General features: G+C 46.1%; 1 protein-coding gene across 1 annotated transcript in view; it reads left to right on the top strand.

The window, feature by feature from the left end:
- Window positions 1–23,993, top strand: part of Cyt-c1 (Cytochrome c1) — a 38,306-nt gene extending 14,313 nt beyond the window's left edge. The window contains exons 6-7 of the mRNA XM_037427691.2: window positions 2,875–3,123; window positions 23,719–23,993. Of these exons, the coding sequence (XP_037283588.1) occupies window positions 2,875–3,123; window positions 23,719–23,829 (360 nt within the window). The 3' untranslated portion in view covers window positions 23,830–23,993. The remainder of the gene's footprint in view (window positions 1–2,874; window positions 3,124–23,718) is intronic.
- The last annotated feature ends 598 nt before the right edge of the window (window positions 23,994–24,591 follow it).

Here is a 24,591-nt window from a genome sequence, read left to right as displayed (position 1 = left end):
TCCTTCTTTGCATGATTATAGGTGTGCGCTCATCTGAGCATACATTGCAACAAACTGTTATAATCGATATAACAAAATATTGGATATAACGAAATAATTATGGCTCCCCTATCAACTTAGTTATAACAAGGTTTGAGTGTATGCATATTTAAGGCCTAAATTGAAGAATTTCAAGCCTCAGAATTGTTACAATAGCTAACATAACGATTCGCTCAAAAACAAGGTGCGAACTGCAGGTTACCCCACTTTCAGTTTGTAAACTTGTCTTGCTTCTTGCATGCCGACAAGTTTCAGTCATCCTTAATATTATTGAAGCTTTTCAAATAAGTGAACTTAGCTCTTTCGGCCACAACGTTGATTGACGCAGAACGCCGATACAAGCTTTGTAGCACGGCAAAAGCTTGATTAGCGGCGGAAGCGAAGGTGTTGGCACATTCATAACCACACGGCTACACTTCCGCGTCACCAGCAACGGCAGCCGAAATCTCAGCATCTGAGCCAATTAAGTCACTACTCTCCGAGATGGTCCCCAGAAACGCTGATAAGTCGCAGAATTCACTGAGGCATCGTACGCTGTTGTCAGCGGTGATGACGCACCCGAAGTCGTCACCTAGCTCGCAAGGAACGTTTACGGCAGTGTTTTACTTGACGCCGCTCCAAGCGCCAGTCATAATTTTTATCACTACGTGCGGGTCAACGTTCAGTTCAACTCCCGAATGAGGATTTATCAGGAACGAGGCAAGAAGGCCACGAGGCGCAAAAAACCGAGTTCCTCGAAGTTCTCACTGTCCACATGTTGCCGATATCGATGTCACTGTGGCTTTGTAGCTGGCAGCGGCTGCTTTTAGCGGCTTTGATGCGAAACGATTAAAAAAAAAGCGTAGCCTCTGAAACCGAAAACACTGCCCCGCCGCGGTGGTCTAGTGGCTAAGGTACTCGGCTGCTGACCCGCAGGGCGCGGGTTCGAATCCCGGCTGCGGCGGCTGCATTTCCGATGGAGGCGGAAATGTTGTAGGCCCGTGTGCTCAGATTTGGGTGCACGTTAAAGAACCCCAGGTGGTCTAAATTTCCGGAGCCCTCCACTACGGCGTCTCTCATAATCATTGAGTGGTTTTGGGACGTTAAACCCCACATATCAATCAATCAAACCGAAAACACTTAAAAAATATGTCACAAGGTTGCACATCTCGAAGGCCATGCTTTTCAGGCTCGCATGCCATTGTGCGCTAACAAACAAGGAAGGGGATGCGAACCATATGCGAACATTACTCCGAGATCACAGAGTCACTTTGCGTTCTCTTTCAGTGCCCTCGCCAATCGGTCTTTTGGAAAACAATATGCTCGCGCATTAAGACCTGCAGATTGCGCATCAAACGTACCGATGTACACTCAAGTGCCGCACAACGAACCAAATCAGCGCGATGAAATGAGACCATTATTTCTTCGCCTGCGCGCGAAAAAGGAATGGAACTTGTTAGAACGTGGCCTAAAATTGATCAATATTTGCTAGAAAAAAGCACTTTCTGGGCTTCGACGCGGCGCAGCATTCGATATAGCGGATGTCCCACTGTGCGGGAGTTCTATATACGGGTACACCGGTCCCACACTTTTGCATGGGAAATTCAAGGGGATTTTTCAACTGTTCGATATAGCCAATAATTCTATTTATGTGAGTTCGATATATCCGCGATCGACTGTACATACAAACGAAGTGGCAAGTCATTGAAGGGCAATGACGTCAACTATTCGAGCATAATGCTGAAAGAATGAGCCAGTCAAAAGGACAAAGGGCAAGAAAGAAGAGTGGCACACACATCAACTGAACTAACAATTCAAACAACAAAATATCATAAGTCTTCGAGAGAACCGAGAATAAGTGGATATAAATGCTGTTTGTGGATGTGTTCTGCTATTATCTAATGATAGGATCCTTCGTAGAGGCGGGTCAAGGTGAAATGTCAAATTCTCGAAGCATATCATGTCAACATTATGGTCTCCAGAGCACAGCATGGAGTCGCATGGTATGTTTGGCGACACACACAGCAACCATAGAGTATAATGCTCATTTTTTGCTCTCCTTCGAACAGTTCTGTGCAAACCGCTGAATTAATTTTTCTGGTGGCCACCATCACCGTACTTTATCAATTGTTTGCTGTTACTAATAAGCCATTGTAAAAGAAACTAGGCACTCTAAAAAAAGTGAGCGTGCAGGGCTTCTATAATGGCATGTGATATAGAAGATTGCACAAACATAGATATGTTTTAGTAAATATTGGCAGAGTTATTAAATAGTAATACCTAATCGGCATCCTGACTGCAGCATAATCATGTTCTTGTGCACTTGACAAGAAACTCTGCAGAAAGCCATGAAAAAAATGTGCTTGCTTACAGATACAGCAGCCCAATTGCAAGGTTCACTACAAACAGTTACTTCATTCTATGTACTCAAAACTTTTTTTTTTTCAGCTGTGGCCAGGTTTATAAGTTGAAGTGTCCCTGCAAGGCGACCACATTTGCCAGCAAGTACACTAACTAGTTGGTAACAATATTCATAAGTGTGTCAGTATGCTGCCTGTGTAGTTATCTTGAGCAATTACAGATCTTCAGAACACCTACATCGACCTTAAATTTAGTTCTTTCAACTATATTGTGCAGAACTGATGATAGTTAAAATTTTCAGTTCAGGTTTGGTTTGGGTGCGGGCATGTTCCAAGAGAACTGTTAGGATACTAAAATTTCAGTTCGCATACAGTATTCAAAATGGGTTTGATTTAAAATCCTAGTTTTGATTGCTGTGTCTTTGGAAAGTCAGATCATTCTTATTGTTCAGTGCTTATCTATTGTGTTGAGGTAATTGTGGTTGCATTTCTACAGGACTACATCTTCTATCTGCTGACTGGCTACTGTGATCCACCGGCCGGTGTGAAGGTTCAAGATGGTCAGTACTACAATCCATACTTTCCCGGAGGAGCAATAGGCATGGCCCAGGCTCTGTACAATGAGGCCATTGAGTATTCTGATGGTACGCCAGCTACTGCGTCACAAATGGCCAAGGATGTGTCCACTTTCCTTAAGTACTGTACTGAACCAGAGTTTGATGATCGAAAGCGCCTGTTCATCAAGGTGAGTGTTATAGCAGTCCTTTCACATAAGATTGGAGCTACATTAAAACAGTACCACAGACAATTACATTAATAGATGAAAGACCTAGCATAATTATGAGCTTTCAAGGGCCAGTAAACAACCCAGAGGTCCAAAAATGTTAATGAAGAGAAATATGCGCACTTTTGCAAGTGAACATGCTGGCACAAAAATTTCGCAGGTATGTGCTACAGTGCAGTCCACTTATAACGATACCACATATAACGATATATTGGTTATAACGATGGGTCGACTTAACAGTCTCATTTTATGCATTGGGGCTATGGGGAAAAAAACCATATATAACGATATGTTATCCACCGCATATCGGATACAACGATGAAAAGTTTGCCGTGGGCGGCATGTTTCATTCAGAATAATCGTAACATTTAGATTGATAAGTTCTTCTGAAACGAACTATGCCGAGACAAGACGAAAAGTTAGCGTAGGCGAGTACGTATCTGCCGCCACTGCAGGACAGCGCCGGCAGCGCGTCCCGGCCGTTCAAAAAGCCGAGGAGAGCATCGCGAGTTGGCGCGACGCGCTACAGATGGCGCCAGCTGTGTCACGTTTTGCGCCTCGCCGCGCGTCGACCGCGGAGAGGCTGAGAGAATTTAAAAAAAAAAATGCGAAAAGCAAAGCGCCGCGCTCCGCGGCTCCCCGCCTTCTACAACGGCAAGCCGGCAAGCTACTCGTAGCTTGCCGAACGAAAGCGGGAAAGAGAGAGAAAATAAAAAAAGCGAAAAGCAAAGCGGCGCGGCGGCATCGGGGCGGGGCCTCCTTGGCATTCCGGCTGTGTACCTCTGGCTGTGCTTTCTTCCTCCCACTGCTCCGACCCCGCCGTCGGTCAGTCTCTCTTCCTCAGCGAACCCGTGATGCGTTCTTCGGAGCAAGAAATAAAGTCTTGTTTTTGACATCCTACTATCTACAATATTTATTAATTGGTGAAAATAGCAAAATGAAGCCTGGAGCTACAAAAGGTACGTCCGGCGACGATTTTTGGCGGCAGTCCAGATATAACGATCACCGGTTATAACGATCATATTTTTAGGTTTTCTCTATATCGTTATAAGTGGACTGCACTGTATAATAAGGAAGTTGCAGGAGTTTGAACATCCTTCTTCGCCATAGGCAGGGGAAGAAGTAGCCCTTTGTCGTGACTTCGCTCATTTTGGCAATGTCACATGACGTGAGTGATACATCATCGGCGCTCAACCAACGACCGAGTGGGGCTTCCCCCCACATGACCATGTGTTGTAGCAGTGTGGGCAGGAAACGCTTGAAATGCTGTGCGAGGAGCACTTATCCCGTCGTGGTAATGTAGTGAGATGCCCCTTTATGTTGGAGGCTTTCGTTCTGACAATACCACTTCTCCGCGAGTCTCGGGCTCTACAAAACGGCAGAGGGCAGCACAGAAAAATGAAAATGCATTCTGCATGACTGAAACTGCATCGCCGCAGGTTCAAGGCGCCATTTCACAGGGCAATGAACCAATTGACGAGCTTAGTGGTGCATAACGTTGCCCGTGGGGAACCTTTTGTAAGACTGCACATACGAGGGGGAGTGGTTAGGCAAGGGAAACAGGTACGGCATTGTTTTTCAAAATGGAGGGTCTTGCACGGCGCGCAGCGCTGTAATATTCAGCAAATGTGTTCACCGTGGTCTACTGTATGATTTGGCGAGCTTGTTTGGGGGGCGAGCCTGTTTACTGGCCGTTTAAATATTCAGAACAACAGTTCGCTTGTTTGCTCAGATGATCGCTAGCTAAGCAGCTGTGCAGTCATCCTTACATAGGGAGTTTTAGCTCGGGCTGTACTCTGATTCTGCATGTTGAAATACAATATAACCCACTTTTATCATCATTATTTTGCAATGAAATTGTATTGTTATAACCAGTAGTTTTAACTGGATTGCTGGAAGAAAACAAAGAAGAGGGACAGCAGATCTACTATAGGTAGATAAATAAGAGCAGGGCAACCGGTGCCCCATCCCTCCTATTTTGAGCTGCAGAGTGTGTTAGCTCGTTCAAATTAATAAATGAAATTGGCAATTATCTCATGTGTTTATTCTCCGTCTTCATTCTGTAGTACCAATAAATTCCAACTAACTTGCCAAATTTTGCATTTTATTCTGTAAATGGCCTTCCTGTTTTGCATGATGCCAACACTCTGCTTTCCCTACTATTGGGAGCTATCACCGTTCTCAGGTAAAGACCGAAACTTTAGGCAAAATGCCCATTTTTTCCTGGAGTTCGTTTGGAGCATACTTAACATATAAACACAAACTAAGGAATGGGAAACATTTTAATCACACAATTTATGTGCCTATATGTGCCTGTTCAGAGGTTTGTGCCTATATCAACTTTTCTGTGCCTAAAAATGCCTTGTCACATTCGTGAAGTAAACGTTTTTTTTTTAATGAGCTGTTCATATGAGAGAAAACAAGAAGCACTTGGTGTGGCCATATTAACGATCCACGTACATAACGCGCTAGTTTTTTTTTTATGTCTTCAGCTCTTAGTAAGGTGCAATTATGGTTCGACGTAGGGGTGACACGCGCACACGCTGTATCATGTCAGCAAAAATAGATCATAGGTCGACGCACTGCCACAGCCAACATATAACTATACTTAGCCGATGCGCTCTGTCGCAAGTGACATTTGCCAATGCTCCAATAACGTCGCATCTATAGCGCTAGCGTGCCCACCTAAAAGATTTCCGTCGCTTGGTTCGAGAGTAGTATAGCATGGCGGTTGCATGAGCGTAGCTAGAGTGTACTGTAGTGAAGCGAGGAGAGGATAACGCAAGTGTACCCCCTGCCCCTTGGAAGAACCAGTCACTAGATTCGGGAGTAGTGCAGCTTGGCGCTTGCGTTTGGGAGGCTAAAGTATAGTGTAGCTAGAACGTACTAAGCTAGGCTAGCGCCAAAAGTAAGCTAAGCTAGCGCTGCTGCCTACAGCCTACTCGTAAGTTTCGTTGGCATTTATGTTCTTCATAACGGCAGTTGTCGGAAGTCTGCCGAGCAACGCGGAATAAAAAGAAGTCGTAAAGTGTCCTTTTTGGTTGATGGACCAGTGGATCACAGCGCTATTCCATTGATTGAGAAACGGTCCATGTGGAAAGCAGGGAAGAAGACATAGGAAAGGTCAACAATATTTTGAGTTTGATGTCAACTCTGAGCACGCATAGGCATAAAGCTCCCCACATTGCTTACGCAACTAACGTGTATATTATGGTCGTTCCACGGGCACACAGATTTATTTTGTTATTTTTATATCCACATCTGTGAACTTGCATGCGCAGAACTCGCATGCACCCATTACACAGAATGCAGCCATATGCGAAAATTCACTGACACAAGCCACCTTCAACTTTATTTCTTACACTGTATAGTAATCCACAGTTTAAACTTCTTGAGTAACATCATGCAGTAAAATGTATGCACTAAGTGGTTGAAGAACGCACCAAGGATCGAATATCGTTGTCGCGTTCAACGCTTAAAGGCAAGCCTTAAGGATACCCGTTTTTTTTTTATGTGCAGGAATGGTTCCCCATCCCCAATAGATCGGTCCCTGACAGGGTTGCCTCAACGCTTAAATGTGCCTTGGAAAGAATCCCGAATTGTATGTGCTAGAGCAAGTGCCTTAAGTTTCGAGAATGCAATTAAAGCATTGAAAGTGCTAGATTACAAGTATGCTTCACTAACTTCAGTGGATGTCACGCATTCTTTTTCGCATAAAAGCAAATACTGACTGAATGAAAGCAAGCACAATTCAAGCCTGAAAACCTTGAGATGATGCTGGTTTGTCACTGTTTTCATAGCCTTTCCCACAATGTCAAACTACCTCAGCTTTTGCCTAAATATCTTCAAATGATTTTGCTTTTTGTTAGTTCTTTTCATGGAGGAGGAAAGAGCTTTATTCTGAGTCCGGTGAGTAGATGGGGTGGGCAATTGGCCCTGCCTAGGTTACAACCAGGAGTCCTTGAATCCCGGCGGCTTCCTCGGCCCGCTGGACGGCCCACATTTGGTCTTCGAGGACGGAGCTGAGCATTGCGGCTTCCCAGCGCGTGTGAAGGCTGTATACTTGCAGAGGCCGCATTCTTGTTATGAGTACTAATCCCTCTATATTCCCATAACATATGCTCCAGAGTGGCTCTGGAGTCGCAACGCTTGCAGCTGTCCGTTTTGTATATATCAGGATATATAATGTGCAATAGTCCAAGATTCGGATACGTCCTAGTTTGTAACTGCCGCCATTCGACAGACTGTCTCTTTGTTAATTTTGGGTAAGGGGGCGGGAATATGCCCCTCTGTAATCTATTATGTTTTGTAATTTCATTGTATCTGGTCATTCTGTCTTCTCACTCCCACTCGTCTGCCGTGCCGTAATCACCGGAGGAGGCTGGGGCGGCACTTGATAGGGCGGCTCAGTCGGTGAGCCCTCGAGCTGCGTCATGTACAGCCCCGTTGTTGCTGTCCCCCGCGATGGCATGAGCAGGTGTCCATATAATGTATGTATTTTTGGGGCTTGTTCGACACCCTCCTTCTAGAATACGTAGTGCCTCCGGGGAGATGCAGCCGCTGGCAATGTTTCTCACTGCCGTTTGAGAGTCACTGACTATCACGGTTGCGTTTGTCTGAGCTACAGCGAGCGCTATGGCTACCTCTTTCGCTGTCTCTGTACTTGTGGTGCGTATCGTCGCGCATGTCGTACAGCGTTTGTTGCTATCGATTACGGCTGCAGTAAACCCCCGTCTGAGCTTGTATCGAGCAGCGTCTACGAAAACTGCGTCCTTGTCATTACCGAACTTTTTTTGTATTTGTTTTGCTCTTGTCTCTCGTCTGGCCTTATTGTGTTCGGGGTGCATGTTTTTTGGCAAGGGGGGTATCATCATTGTTTTCCTGGTCTCTTTTGGGATGTCTACCTTCACGCCGTGTTGTGTGTGATACGTTATGCCTAGTCGCTCTAGAATATGTCTACCTGCTCGTGTATTAGAGAGACGTTCATTTTGCACCGTACGCTGCGCCTCAATGAGCTCATCTATGGTGTTGTGCAGGCCTAGCTGTAACAGTTTGTCGGTGCTTGTACTAATCGGTAGTCCTGTAGCTAGTTTGAATATTTTTCGAATGAGGCAGTCTAACTTGATCTTTTCTGTTACTTGCCATTTTAAGTACGGCGCTACGTATACTATTCTGGTTATCACGAATGCCTGTATCAACCTTATTGTGTTTTCCTCCCTCATGCCACTGTGCTTAGTTGCTATCCTTTTTATGAGTCTCGTTATTTAGGCTACAGTTGCATCCAGTCGCCTGAGGATTTCTCCATTGTTGCCCCTGGCTTCGATGAGCAGACCCAGTATCCTGATCCTGTCGACTATGGGTATGGTTTTTCCATCGGCTGTTCTTAACTGTATTTCTTCTCTATGAGCAAGATCTTGCAGGCAGTTGCCTGGTTTGCGATCTCTACGAGTAGGTCTGTACAGCAACAGCTCCGATTTTTCTACAGAGCAGGCTAGCCCAGTACCTTCCACATACCACTCGACCGTTTCGACTGCTGTTTGAAGCGTTTCCTCTATTTGACCATCACTACCACTTCCACCCATAGGGTGATGTCGTCTGCATATATTGTATGATTCAGTCCTTCGATTGCTTGGAGTTTGGTTGGCAGTCCATTAGAGCCAGACTGAATATCATAGGTGATAATACCAAGCCTTGCGGCGTACCTGCACTGCCCATCTCAATTTTCTCCGAAACTAGGCCCCCTATCATGACCTTTGCCTTCCTTCCCATCAGGAAATTACGCACGTAATTGTACGTCCGTTGTCCCAGATCTAGATCGTTTACCCTTTTTAGCACCGTTGCATGGGTTACATTATCAAAAGCCTTCTTGAGGTCTAACCCTACAATGGCCTTTGTCGCTGTTCCCGGATTATCTATAATCTGATGTTTTAACTGTAGCATTGCATCTTGCGTTGAGAGGTTCCTCCTAAACCCTATCACTGTGGGTGGAAGTGCATCCCGGTCCTCGAGATAGGTAGTTATCTTCTCCAGAATTACGTGCTCCATAAGTTTACCCACGCAAGAAGTGAGAGATATGGGTCTCAAGTCCGCAATCTGCAGTCGCTTGCCTGGCTTGGGTATTAACACGATTTTTGCCATCTTCCATTGTTGCGGAATCTGTCCTGCCTTCCATGATTTGTTAATCAATTCAGTTAACTTAGTTATGAACTCGTCATTCAAATTGCATAGCGTTTTGTTAGTTATGCCATCTGGTCCAGGTGCTGATCTAGTATTGAGTTTTTGCAAGACAGCCCTCACTTCTGCCTCCCCGATCTCGTTGTCTAAATCATCATTTGCTAGCCCTGTGTAATCAGGGTGTGTAACGGGAAGAGCTGGAGAGATGTATGTTTTCTTGATTTCATTCAGGAAATCCTGCTCTGTACCTTGATAGCTTTGTATTAACCGATTAATATTGTGCCTTTCTGCCAACTTGTTTCCGTCCGGGTTTAACAAATTTCTAAGGATGGTCCACGTTTTCGCCATTCCTATCTGGTTGTCCATGTCATTGCACTTTTCCTCCTACTGTTGTCTGCACAGCTGCTGGGCGTATTGCTCTATATCCCTGTTCAATTTAGCTATCCTTCTACGAAGTGTCCGGTTGTGCCTTTGGTTTTTCCACCTCCGTTGTAAACCTTCCTTAGCTTCCCACATGTGGAGAAGCTTATTGTCTACATACTCTAGCTGCGCCTCCGGTGGCACCGTTTGCGTAGCGGCCTCCACGTCTCGTTTTAACTTTTCGGTCCATTCCTCAATATTCTGTATCATTTCGTCAGGCTCCTCTCTGATGTTCCGGAACTTGTCCCAATCGATAAGTTTAAGTTGTCTGCCTTTTGGTTTTCGCGGCCCTGCCCTCACCGTTATTTCAAGTATAAAATGATCGCTTCCCAAGTCATGTTGCGTATTGGTCCACTGCGTGTCCAGTATGTTTTTGGTGAACGTCAAATCTGGCGTGGTATCTGCGCAAACGCTAGTACCTGTTCTTGTAGGAATGGATAGATCGGTCATGAACGTCAGGCCCTCCTCCTGTGCGTCCAATCACAAGTTCCTGCCTTTCTCTGTTTCGATCCTGTATCCCCATGCACCGTGCGGGGCGTTGAAATCTCCAATCACTAGCGCCCGGTTGCCCGTTATAGCGAGGGTTTTTCAAAACAGCGTGCGGAATTTGTGCTTTCTGCATTTAGGACTGCTGTAAATATTCAATACAAAAAGACTTTCCTCTGTTTTCCGCGTGGGTATGAGTTCGAGGAGAATGTGATTTATTGCCTTAATTTCCGTGTCATGTTGTACCACCGCACGATTTCGCTTAACCAACGTTGCTAATACTGTGGGCATTTAGTATACCAATCCTCTTCATCTGTACATTATCATCATTATCATGTATTGCTCATGCATCCTCATCGTTGTCACATAGCATCATCATCTTGGTTCGTTCATCTGAGCTGTCGGCTGCCTGTTCCTCGGGCCTAATAAAGGTCTTCCAAACCAAGACTTCATACGTGGTGGAAATGCTGTTAGATCCCCCGTCATCCTCTCAACCACTCCACCCCCTGGAGCTACGTTCAGGTCGCCGCTTGGACCAGGTGTCCGGAAATATGTCGCACCAAGAAGAGGTCGGTGCTGCAGCCGTTACCACTCCGCCACCGCGTGCCGCGCCTTTTCACGTCATTAACAGCCTCCAGCGTGAGCCCCATCCCTTCGCTGGTATGCGCGGGGAAGATGTGGAGGAATGGCTGGACGATTTCGAACGTGTCGGCACTGCTAACCGGTGGGATAACACCTACAAACTCGCTCACGTGTCATTCTACCTCCATGGTGTCGCGAAGACGTGGTTCCTCAACCACTTCATCGACATCCCCAACTAGTCAGCCTTCAAAGATCAGCTTCGCCATGTCTTTGGCACACCGGCTGTTCGTTCATCTCTTGCAAAGAAAGCTCACGCGACTCGGAAACAGCACATCGGGGAGTCGTATACATCCTACATCGAGGATGTCCTTTCACTTTGCCGCCGGGTTGACACCCCAATGACAGAGTCAGACAAGGTACGCCAGCTTCTTAAGGGGATTGCACCCGTCGCATTCAATGCCCTTGCAATCCAGAATCCGGTTACCGTTGCTGACGTTGCGACGACCTGTCAGCGCCTCGAAGAACTTGAGTCTATGCGCCTACAACCGGACAGTGACGCGGCGGGTATTACGGCGGATCCAAACCTACGAGACACAATAAGGGTGATTATACGCGAAGAATTAGAATCAATGGTATTCACACTACCTTCAGTGTGTCCCATTCAGTCTTCTTCGTCATTGCGGGATGTCATCAGGGAGGAGCTCACGTTCATGACCCACATGGCCCACCTGCAGCCCACTGTCGCTCGTACTCTCCCATCGTTCTCGCATGCCGTCGCCGCACCATCAGGCAACGTCAGCTCGACGTCGCCGCCACGAATGTACGCGTCGGTTGCTGCTGCACCTCCCAAAAGCTTTCCCACGAGCTTTCCATCACCACCGCCTGAGCCATCATCTGTCCCTCTCACTGCTCTCTCTCCCGGTGCATCTAACACAAGCTACTACCCTCCTTATCGATCGACTCGCCCTACGTGCTATTATTGCGGCTATCGTGGTCACATTTCACGCTTTTGCCGCAAGCGCCAGCAAGATGAGCGCCGAGGGTACGGCATACGCGAACGAGACTATACCGCAGGAGCCTTGTACCAAGCCTGTCGTTATTCTTCATCACCGCGTCGGTATCCATCTCCGCCAGCATCCAGTGAACTTCGCAGTAGTCAATCAACCCGACGCTATTCACCATCGCCCTACCGTCGCTCCTCTTCTCCTCTTCAGCCTGCTTCCCTCGCTTCTGATCGGCGTCCGGAAAACTAAGCGATGCAGTTTTTGGAGGACAAACTGCATTCCAACACAGGACTCCGATTCCTCCAGCGCGCCCTTACAATATGATTGCAGTCACAGTTGAGGGAGTGGACGTTGATGCTTTGGTGGACACTGGGGTTGGGTTTTCTATTATTCGTGCTGATTTGTGTACCCGTCTTCGAAAAGTCACGACACCTTATGATGGACAAACACTGGTTAAAGCCCAGGGAACAATGATTTGCCCTTCCGCTCTCTGTACTGCCCGTGTGCTAATCGACGACATTCTTCATCATATACAATTCGCTGTGCTATCCCCGTGCTCCCACGAACTCATTTTAGGCTGGGACTTTCTTTTCATCGGCTTCCGCGGCTATTTGTTGTGCACAACGTGTCGTCCATCTTACTGACACAGACCACTTGCTTAGTGACGAAACCTACAGGCCACTTCGACTCATCGCTGCTGTAGACGAGTTACCCCCAAACGAACATCAATTAGTCACAGTTTTGTCAAACGACGTCGACTCTGGTGACATGTTGGTCACTCCATCACCCCGTTGCCTTAATAAAGGCATAGCTCTCGCATCAGGTGTGGCTCGCTTCAACAATGGATCAGCTGTCCTCGCTGCTACGAACACTACACCAGATAAAATTTTACTGCCGCGGGGCACTACTGTCGCCTGCGTTGCCGATCTGGAGCCTGTGTGCGTCGTGCCTCTTACCCATGTCTCCTCTAAAGGCCATCCTGGAGATCATGCTGTCTCCTCGGCTTTTACAGCAGCCATCAACAAGGACTTGACAGACTCGCAGAAGCAGCAGCTGCTTGATTTGTTGCAAAGGCATGCAAACTCTTTTGGCGTTCATTCATCTAGCCTGGGCCAGACAACTGCTACAGCACATCGTATTCAGACCGACGGAACATCCATTGTGCATCGTCGTCCGTGCCGCGTCTCCCTAGCCGAATGAAAAATCATTGAGAAAAACGTAGATGATATGCTGCAACGGAAGATAATCTGACCCTCAACTAATCCTTGGTCATCTCCAGTGGTTCTGGTGCGTAAAAAAAACGGTTCCGTACGATTTTGCGTCGATTACCGAGCACTCAATAAGATCACTAGGAAGGACGTATACCCCATGCCGCGTATTGACGACGCCCTCGATTCCTTACAAGATGCTGAATTCTTTTCAAGCCTCGACTTGCGTTCTGGCTATTGGCAAATCCCCATGCACGAAGATGACAAAGAAAAAACTGCGTTTGCAACCCCGGACGGCCTATACGAATTCAATGTTGTGCCGTTTGGTTTATGCAATGCGCCCGAAACTTTTGTGCGCTTGATTGACACCGTGCTGCGTGGCCTGAAATGGAAGACTTGCCTATGTTACCTCGATGACATTGTATTTTCATCAACGTTTCCTCAACATCTGCAACGCTTGGACGAGGTCCTGACTTGCCTTGCGGGCGCTGGTCTTGAAGTTAACACCAAGAACTGCCATTTCGCCAGCAGATCTATCAAGGTCTTCGGTCATGTTGTGAGCAAGGACGGAGTTCGTCCAGACCCTGAGAAAACTGCTGCGGTGCTTCGCTTCCCTCGCCCTGACAAGCCGAAAGATTTGTGAAGTTTCCTTGGTCTCGCCTCTTACTTTCGGCGATTCATACAAAACTTTGCCTCCATAGCCGCACCACTCCATAAGCTACTTGCTTCTGGTACGCCCTTTCAGTGGTCTCAGGAATGTGAATCTGCTTTCGACAGGTTGAAAAGTGCCCTCACGACCGATCCTGTACTTTCTCATTTTCACGATGGTGCACCGACCTTCCTCCATACAGACGCTAGCGGGCACGGTTTAGGAGCCATGATCCTGCAGCGCGACAACTCTTCGCGAGAGCGAGTCGTTGCGTACGCCAGCCGCGTCCTCTCCGCAGCCGAGAGGAACTACACGATCACCGAGAAGGAGTGCCTCGCCATCGTTTGGTCAGTGAATAAATTTCGTCCCTATCTTCACGGCCGCCATTTCACCATTGTGACCGACCACCACGCTTTATGTTGGCTTTCGACACTCAAGAACTTGTCGGGACGCCTCGGCCGCTGGATTCTACGCCTACAAGGGTATGATTTTGACATCGTATACAAGTGTGGCAGAAAGCATAGCGACACCGATGCTTTTTCTCGCTGTCCACTACCAGCGGCTCCCCTCAGCGTTTCCGCAATCACTTTGCACAACACACCCTCGGAGTCCACGTCTACGGCGGTTTCCTCTCTCGCTTCTATGGACCAGCTGCCTTCGGACGACCCGCACGATTTTTCTTCTCGACAGCTGGCTGACCCATACTGTCGACATAATATAGGCTACCTCACTGGCAGTTCCCGTCTACCTAATGCGAGGCTCCGTTGCCAACTCTCGCAGTTTAAGCTGGACAACTCGTTGCTGTACCGCAAAATTTACCATCCTGATGGTCAGCGCTGGGTTCCCGTTCTACCCTGATCGCTTCGGTCCGAAGTCCTCAGAGCACTTCATGACCATCCGACTGCTGGTCACCTTGGTTACCACAAAACCTACGCTCGCCTTCGAAGTCGGTTTTATTGGCCAGGTATTACCACTAGTGTAGCTCGGTACGTTGGGTCCTGCACTATCTGCCAATGTAGAAAACTACCCACATCTGCTCCAGCCGGTACACTACAGCCTCTTCCGTGCCCAGCCACACCATTCGAAGTTGTAGGCATCGACCTTTATGGCCCCCTTCCAGTCAGTGCTGCTGGAAACGATGGATAGTAACAGCCGTTGACCATTTGACGCGCTACGCCGAGACGGCTTCCGTCACTACCGGTTCAGCTTCTGAAATTGCCGATTTCATCCTCCGAGCCATTATACTGCGTCATGGTTCTCCACGTGTATTGCTCAGTGACCGTGTAAGGGCCTTCCTTTCACAACTAGTGAACGAACTTCTTCGCGCCTCTGGCACAACTCATAAGACTGCCTCTAGTTATCATCCCCAAACTAACGGCCTCACTGAGCGATTCGACCGCACTCTTGCTGACATGATCACCGCCTACATTCAACCAGACCACAAGAACTGGGATGTAGTTCCACCATTCGTCACTTTCGCCTACAATATGGCTATTCAGCGGACAACCATTTACTCACCATTTTACCTAGTTTATGGACGCTCCCCTACTTCCTTCTTGGACGTCTCTTTCTTTACCTGCCACGCGGATTCATCTCCATCCTCTTCAGAGGAATACGTTTTACGGCTCGCAGAGAGCCGCCAACGTGCTCGTATAAACACTGAAGCCCGACAGCAAGACAGAAAGCTGGTTTATGATGAATCGCATCGTGCTGTATCCTTTCAACCTAGAGACGAAGTGCTCCTTTTGACGCCTATTCGCATTCGCACACCTGATTTGTGCGACAAATTCCAGCCACAATTTATTGGGCCGTACACAGTTCTTGAAGAAACTTCACCAGTGAATTATCGCGTGACGCCACTTGTAGCCCCAGCAGATCGCCGTTATCAAACTACTGAGGTCGTCCATGTCTCCCGTATGAAGCCCTTCATGCGACGTTCTTTGTCCCCTTGACTTGCCGCGGCCAGGCTGGCCGCTTTCACGTGGGGGGAATTCGTGTGGGAATTTAGTCTACCAATCCTCTTCATCTGTACATTATCATCATTATCATGTGTATCTCATGCATCCTCATCGTTGTCGCGTAGCATCATCATCTTGGTTCGTTCATCTCAGCTGTCGGCTGCCGGTTCCTCGGGCCTAATAAAGGTCTTCCAAACCAAGACTTCATAATATCTTTGTCTCCCCATCAGCACTGCTGAATGACTTATATCCCGACAATTTGGCCAGCCCGTGCGTTTCTTGCACCATTATAACATCCGGGGTGCTGGTGTCTTTAAGATGTTGTTGCAAAATGTATCGTTTTCGATTATATCCTCGACAATTCCATTGCCAAATCGTGTAGCTATTTTGTCTGTCCATGGCGGCGTAACAGGCTCTCCGATTCCTCGGTGGGCACCGAGGTCCTAGCGTACGGTTTGAAAGACGTCTTAACCGGGCCCCCACCACTTGACTGCGATCCCCATATTGCTAGCTTGGAGTCAAAATCAGCCACCATTTGCTGCACTTTCTGCAATATCGTCTTGCCTAGCTCCTCGATTTTGGCCTCTATGTTTGCCTCAAATCTAACTTTTTATTGTTCGAGCTTAGTTTGCAATTTCCTTTCAATTTGTTCTATTTTGGCTTTCGTGGTGTTTGTGAATTCCTCCTGTCTTTCTTGTGGCATCGCCACTGCTTTGGGTTTCTTTACCACGCTTTTAATCGGAGCGTTCTCTGGCTTACGTTTAACGGGGGTGAGGGCTGCTACCTCTTCGTCCATCGCTGCGCCTTTTTTCTCCATTAAAACTTGTGAGGTTTCTTTGTTGCATCTAACCCCTCTGTTTTTCAGAAAGTCATTTTCTTCCCTGAGTTTTCTAATCTCATTCATAAATGCAACATTGTTCTGCCTGATCTGCGCCAATTCGTTCTCTAGCGCCTTAATCCTACATTGAAGAGCAGCCTCTGCTTCCGCGCGCGCCCCGGAAGCTACATCAGCCCAGCTCACCTGGATGGGTCCCACGGTACCACGGACGCCGCTCAGTCCTTTTGGGCTTTGGTATCCTCCTCCCTCCTGTGGTCGGGGAGACCCGGTATTGCTGGTCTTGGGTCTAGACCTCGATCTGGACCTCGATCTGGATCTCGACATAGATGTGGTGGTAGTAAACATAGAGCGGTTTTTGTCTTGTGCTTGAAGCTTGTTGAAAGCTTATGGTCCGGATGCGTCCCGCGTCCAATGTTCCGATCGTTGACCTGAGCCCTTTGCCTGTGAAGTGCTTTTGCTTTTGTCTCGTAGTAAATTGCTTGTTCTTCCTCTCATCGAGCTCGTTCCCAGCGGCGTCGTTTCACCAGGTCATCATCATCATCATCAGCCTGATTACGTCTACTGCAGGACAAAGGCCTCTCCCATGTTCCGCCAGTAAACCCGGTCCTGTGCTTGCTGCTGCCAATTTATACCCGCAAACTTCTTAATCTCATCTGCCCACCTAACCTTCTGTCTCCCCCTAACCCGCTTCCCTTCTCTGGGAATCCAGTTAGTTACCCTTAATGACCAGCGGTTATCCTGTCTACGCGCTACATGCCCGGCCCATATCCATTTCCTCTTCTTTATTTCAACTATGATATCCTTAACCCCCGTTTGTCCCCTAATCCACTCTGCTCTCTTCTTGTCTCTTAAGGTTACACCTACCATTTTTCTTTCCATTGCTCGCTGCGTCGTCCTCAATTTAAGCTGAACCTTCTTTGTAACTCTCCAGGTTTCTGCTCCGTAGCCAATTACCGGCAAGATACAGCTGTTATATACCTTCTTCTTGAGGGATAGTGGCAATCTACCTGTCATAATTTGAGAGTGCTTGCCGAATGTGCTCCACCCCATTCTTATTCTTCTAGTGTTTTCAATCTCGTGGTGAGGCTCTGCGGTTATTACCTGCCCTATGTAGACATAATCTTTTACAACTTCAAGTGCACTATTACCTATCTCGAAGTGCTGCTCCTTTCCGAGGCTGTTGTACAGTACTTTCGTTTTCTGCAGATTAATTTTAAGACCAACCTTTCTGCTCTCCTTGTCTAACTCCGTAATCATGAGTTGCAATTCGTCCCCTGAGTTACTCAGCAATGCAATGTCATCGGCAAAGCGCAGGTTACTAAGGTATTCTCCATTGACTCTTATCCCTAACTGTTCCCATTCTAGGCTTCTGAAAACCTCCTGTAAGCACGCGGTAAATAGCATTGGGGAGATTGTGTCCCCCTGCCTTACACCCTTCTTGATTGGTATTCTGTTGCTTTCTTTATGAAGCACTATGGCGCAGTTGATCCCCTGTAGATTTCTTCCAGGATGTTTACATATACTTCATCGATGCCCTGATTCCGCAGTGTCTGCATGACGGCTGATATTTCTACTGAATCAAACGCCTTCTCGTAATCTATGAAGGAATGTATAGTGGTTGGTTATACTCTGAGCATTTCTCTATTACCTGATTGATAGTATGAATGTGGTCGATTGTTGAGTAGCCTGTTCGAAATCCTGCTTGTTCCTTTGGTTGATTGAATTCTAATGTTTTATTTACTCTGTTAGCAATTACCTTTGTAAACAGCTTGTATACTACAGAGAGCAAGCTGATCGGCCTGTAATTCTTCAAGTCCTTGTCATCTCCTTTCTTATGTATTAAGATGATGTTAGCGTTCTTCCAAGACTCTGGTACCCTTCCCGTCAGGAGACACCTCGTAAACAGGGTGGCTAGTTTTTCTAACACAATCTTCCTCCATCTTTCAGCAGATCTGATGTTACCTGATTCTCACCAGCAGCTTTGCCTCTTTGCGTGCTCTCCAAAGCTTTTCTGACTTCTTCTATCATTACTGGTGGGGTGTCATCTGGGTTACTGCTAGTTCTTATAGTATTAAGGTCGTGGCTGTCTCGGCTACTGTACAGATCTCTGTAAAACTCCTCCGCTATTTTAACTATCTTATCCATATTGGTAGTTATTTTGCCTTCTTTGTCCCTTAGTGCATACATCCGACTTTTGCCTATCCTAAGTTTCCTCTTCACTGCTTTGACGCTTCCTCCGTTTTTCAGAGCGTGTTCAATTCTCTCCATGTTATACCTTCTTACATTGCATACTTTACGTCTATTAATCAACTTTGAAAGCTCTGCCAGTTCTATTTTGTCTGTTGTACTTGACACTTTCATCATTTGACGCTTCTTAATTAGGTTCTTCATTTCCTGGGAAAGCTTGCCAGTGTCCTGTCTAACTACCCTGCCTCCAACTTCCACTGCACACTCCGTAATGATACTCGTCAGATCATCATTCATTGTATCTATGCTGAGGTTGGTTTCCTCACTAAGAGCCGAGTACCTGTTCTGCAGTGACACTTTGAATTCCTGTACTTTCCCTCTCAGTGCTAGCTCATTGATTGGCTTCTTGCGTATCAGTTTCTATCGTTTCTTCTTCAACTCTAGGTGAATTTGAGACCGTACCATTCTATGGTCACTGCATCGTACCTTGCCAACCACTTCCACATCCTGCACGATTCCTGGGTGTGCAGTCATTATAAGGTCTATTTCGTTCTTATTTTTGCCATTAGGGCTCCTCCATGTCCACTTGCGGTTTTCTCGTTTTCGGTAGAAGGTATTCAAAATCCGCAAATTATTGCGTTCTGTGAATTCTACTAGTAGCTCTCCTCTGGCGTTTCTAGTGCCAATGCCATAATCTCCTACTGCCTGGTCTCCAGCCTGCTTCTTCCCTACCTTTGCATTAAAGTCGCCCATCACTATAGTATACTGTGTTTTTACCTTACTTATTGCCGATTCCACGTCTTCATAGAAGCTTTCGACTGAAGCGTCATCGTGGCTGGATGTAGGCGCGTAAGCCTGTACTACCTTCATCTTGTATTTTTTATTCAATTTAATTACAATACCTACCACCCTTTTATTAATGCTATAGTATTCCTCTATGTTGCCAGCTATGTTTCTGTGAATTAGGAACCCCACTCCCAGTTCTCTTCTGTTTGCCAAGTCCCGATAGCAAAGGACGTGCCCATTCTGTAGCACATTATAGGCCTCATCTGTCCTCCTAACCTCACTGAGCCCTATTATATCCCATTTAACACCCTCTAGCTCCTCGAATAGTACAGCTAGACTTTCCTCACTAGATAAGGTTCTAGCGTTAAACGTTGCCAAGTTCAGGTTACAATAGCGGCCTGTCCGGATCCAGAGATTCTTAGCACCCTCTGCTGCGTTGCAGATCTGACCGCCGCCGTGGTCAGTTGCTTCGCAGCTGCTGGGGACTGAGGGCCGTGAGTTATTTGACGTATGCATGTGGGAGGTAGTGGCCAGATAATGCACCAGGGTGGCCAATCCTTCTCTGGTGAGGGAGTGCGTTCCCGGCGGTGGTTACCGGTGAGGCCGCACCCCAGGCCTCTTAATGCAGTTCCATCAACACGCGGATTTTTTTTTTTTTTTTTTTTTAATCCGGTTGGGAACTGCGCGGCACCGGGATTTGAGCCACGGACCTCTTGCATGCGAGGCGGATGCTCTAACCACTATGCCATCGCCGCACTCGCCAGGTACGGTACCTTGAATCTGGCCTTGCAATGGCGATCTGCCGTCGGGTGGTCTTTGCCACACAACTGGCACTTCACTTCGCACTTGTGGTCCTGCAGTGGGTTCTCAGCCCCGCACCTTCTGCATATTCTGCTATTCGGGCTCGGGCAGACGTCAGCTCTGTGACCAAGGCGTCCACACTGGTAGGACACGTCTATTTTCTTGCAGTGTAGTGAGCACTTGACCAGTGCTCTTCCGTAGCTCGCATAACTTGGAACGCGATGCCCATCGAAGAGGACGATGACGTTCGTGGTGTTTCCCATCCTCTTGGCCATGAGGACCGCCGCATTTCTCGGGGTTACCAGCATTTCCACGATCTCTCTTGGAGACACGTCCTGCGTTACTCCTCGGATCACCCCTTTAGATGTATCTTCTGGAGCTGACTCGTGCGCATTGGCTTCGAATTCCTTGTCCCCAATTTTCAGTTGAGAGATGGTTCTGTATTTTTCGGCGCACTCCTCTGATGGTGTGCTGATCACAAGAAAGTTCTGTTTATAGTTGGCACATACCGTGTCTTCTTCCGATTCATTCCTGGGTATTCTAGCGGCGTTGGCGACGCAGCATTCTAGACGATTGATCCTGTAGTCAGTGACCTTGAAGCCGTCACGTGGGTGCACAATTATCTTGTAATCTTCCTTCGGCCGACAAGGCATCCTGCTCGCAGCCACAATTTCTTGTTTCATGCTTCAATTTGTCTTGCTTCATGGTCCTTGGCTTCATGCGTTGTGGTTTCTTTAGCTTGTCCTCTTCTGTTCACAAGGCGCCAACCTGTTTGTTCTCATACTCTTGTTGCGTGATATCCTCGCCATCCACGCTCATCGTAGCCATCCTGTGGCATTAACCCGAGGAGACGCCGCCTTAAGGGGGCTCGAGACGCCAGCGTCCGTGGGCTAGGCCAAGCGCATTATGCACAGCAGCAGGAGGCAACGGCGTCGTGCATTCGTCGGCGTTACAGAAAAGTGGTTGATGTGCCGAAAATTAACCGTCCACCTACTTGAGAGCCGTATCCCGGGGTTCCGTGGAACTTCCACTTTCTTCACTGTAAGAAGGCATCCGTCAATTCTTCGATTTCACGCTGAGAATCACTCAAAATCTGCGGAGCCGACGCGACATACGTGTCTGCACTCCGTGGCCCCCTGGCGGTCCCCCCTAGTTCTTTTCATGGAAAAAGAAATTTAGCTTTCCTAAAGCACAGAATTTGCCTGCTCTGTTTGTTAGAAGTTGAATATTTCTCCTACGCATGCTACTCAATTAATTATGAATTGTGCCTATACGTGCCTAAACGATAGTTTTTAACACCTATTTATGCCTAAATGGCAGTTTTTAGGGCCTAGTATAGGTGCCTAAAACATTCTTTTTTCTTGCCTGAAATTCCGGTCTTTAGTTATCTGTAAGTGTAAGAACTGCAGTTATCTTTGCACGTAAATTTGTCATTTTAAGAATTGGCGTCATTTTGTATATAACATGTATCGGTGACTACTACAATGAAATACTTTTCATTTCAGAAGTAAAAAGGCAAACAATATGTCATCAAAATTAGATGTGCAATACATCAGGTCATCATAGGCTGTCCCTTAACAAATACGCTTTGAAATGGATCAACAGCACCACCTTACTGACATCGCTGTGTTTAGCATTTTCAGGCGCTGAAGCCTCTTCTTAACCAGCCTCCAACAAGCAAAATTTATGACCTAGTGCACCACCCAAATCTCAACGATGGTGACGAACTAGTAGCTTTGTTCTTGTTGAGAGGCAGTTCTTTACATGTAATAACTGTCATTACTCATAACTTTGCCTGTAAGTGTTTGTAACTGAGACATGGTGGTAACATGTAGTGGTTCCTACACACTCGTCTCACATTTTTATGTCCCAATATATTACCATCACAGCAAACGCAAGTAAGAAGTTATAGTGATGACAGCAATATGATTAGGACACGAGCCTCCAACATGGCGTCGAATTGGTAACTTCGCCAAACGTTCGATAGATAGCAGCAATTTTGATAAGGTCTATATTAATCAACATGTAAATTTTTGTGAAGGTGGTTTCACTGCAGTGGAGGGGTGCTAAGACGTGAAAGCATTTATTTAAATCTACAATAGCTCACATATACCCGCCCCCCTCCCCTGTAACGATGGTTTAACTGAAACAACAAAGGGGTGCTAAGCCCTGAAAACACCTATCAAGGGGGGAAATCTCGACTGCCATGAAGTTGCACATTAATGTTAAATGAACAGATTACCCTTGCATCGATACATCATTTTTTAAGTTTAAGTGCTTTTGTTGCTTTTATAGTCTAAGAATAGTAAATTTTAAAATGTAGCATATTTTTCTGGTTATCACTTGTATTCTATTGAAAGTCAAATCCTGCTACTATTCAGTTATTTCCACTTTCTTTGAACCAAGAAAATGGCATTTGCACAGATCATGTTTTAATTTCTTAAAAATATTATGCAGGCTAGGTCATGACAAATATAATATAATATAATATGTGATAAATACTATTTGAATTCACATTGGAAATTATTCAAGATCGATTTTTACAGCAAAGTGTGAATGTAGATTAAATTTTGGTATATCATAACAAACTGGTAAGTAGGGCTGCGAGCATGGTTTGAAAACACAAATTTGCATCCCATGCATGAGTCATTGAGGGGGGGGGGGGGGGGGTAACCGAAAAATTGGGGAAAAAGCATATAATAGTAGGGAGGTTATGTAGAAAAAGAATGTATGTCTTAGTGTCCTATCATTAGAATAAATGTTCATTTTCACAATGATCCCTTACATTTTTACTGCCCCCCCCCCCCCCCCCCATAAATGAACCACATGTTGTGCATGATGGAAAGATGCGTTTCATTGTCTCTTTCTTTGTCCTGTCTTGAAGCTGTGATTCTCAGTATTTCATTCATATTAAAACTAGCCCAGCAATGAATTTTAATAAATTGCTGATTTTCTCTGCAAGCTCAAGAGGTCTGTAATCATTTTTCGTATTTTTATTATCAGGTACATATTTTCGCTTGTGAAGATTTGAGGCACCAATGAATTACAGTTGGCAATAACATCTGCGTTAGTGGAAAAAAAGACTAATAATTGGTTTTTTAAGATGGCCTTCACTTCATTTTTGGATAACGTAGAGCTTGGTATAACTCACTGTACTGCAAATTTTACAGTGCGATACATGAAGACTCTCATATCTTCATTTATTGTTTCCTGCTTTTTTTTTTCTTCTGTTCTCCCCCTGCATCTGCTTATCTAAAAACAGAATATTACAGCAAGCTATTACCTGTATTGTTGAGCACTGATACATTATTGTATATTGTGTTTACTGTTGTGCTAATCTTTTTTGTTTGAATAATTTACTCGTCACTTCAGTTGCACTTCACTTCTCCTTTGTGTGGTATTGTCAAGGTACCAAGATTTTTGTACGAAAAGAGACATTGACTGCACTTGCTTGCTATTTCAGACTATGATGATAATCACAGTGCTCACGGCTGTGTCATGGTACTACAAACGCTTCAAGTGGACTGTCATGAAGACGAGGAAGATAGTCTATAAGCCTAAAAGCTATGAGTAGGTACTGCACAGGATAATTGCTGCCTTGTTACGTTTCCTTTGCAATTTGTGATGTAGATAAAAGGAAAGCAGGTGCAAAGGACTGACCTTTGGGCAGTAGCATGTGCTTTCCCATCAGTTGAAGGAATAAAATGCTGGCCTGTGCACGTGGAAGTGTCTTATGAATCTTGTGTTCTGTTCTGCTTATGTCATTTTTGCTCCCCTAATGGGATTAAGTGTGGCACTTTTGAGTGAAATAACCTCGACATATGCCAGAAACTTCTTCAGATAGCACAACCGTTAGTTACCCAGTGATTTTAGATAACTTAATGGTAATGCAAAGAGTTGGCTTGATATGTTATGTGCTTGTGACAATAATGTTACTACGATTACCTTTGCTTAGCCCCCAAACAAGTAGAGATGTGAGAACACTAGAGTCTCAAATTCCGATGATATGCTACATGTGTAATATTTGTACTCAATCTGAAAACTGCTTACTTGAAGTAGTTTGAGTAATGCTCAGAAAGTATTCAATCCCAATACCATATTAAAAAAAAACACTTCTAATCTTCAACTTTTTTAAAAATTGTGGCAATGCTTACAATAACATCTCGAGCAAGCACCCCCCCTCCATTTTTCAGGAGATTTGAAATATGCCCCCTGCCCCTTCCTTTCCCACCATTATCACTCTTTTTATTCACATAAAAAAGTATGCATATGTGGTACCCTGCTTATAAGAGACACCTAATATAAAAGACAAGAATTGCTGCCTAGAGCATGCCTA

Source organism: Rhipicephalus microplus, chromosome X (assembly GCF_043290135.1).
Source record: "Rhipicephalus microplus isolate Deutch F79 chromosome X, USDA_Rmic, whole genome shotgun sequence".
Taxonomy (NCBI): domain Eukaryota; kingdom Metazoa; phylum Arthropoda; class Arachnida; order Ixodida; family Ixodidae; genus Rhipicephalus; species Rhipicephalus microplus.
The sequence above is the reverse complement of the archived record's forward strand: the minus strand, read 5'-3'. Positions and strand labels throughout refer to the sequence as shown.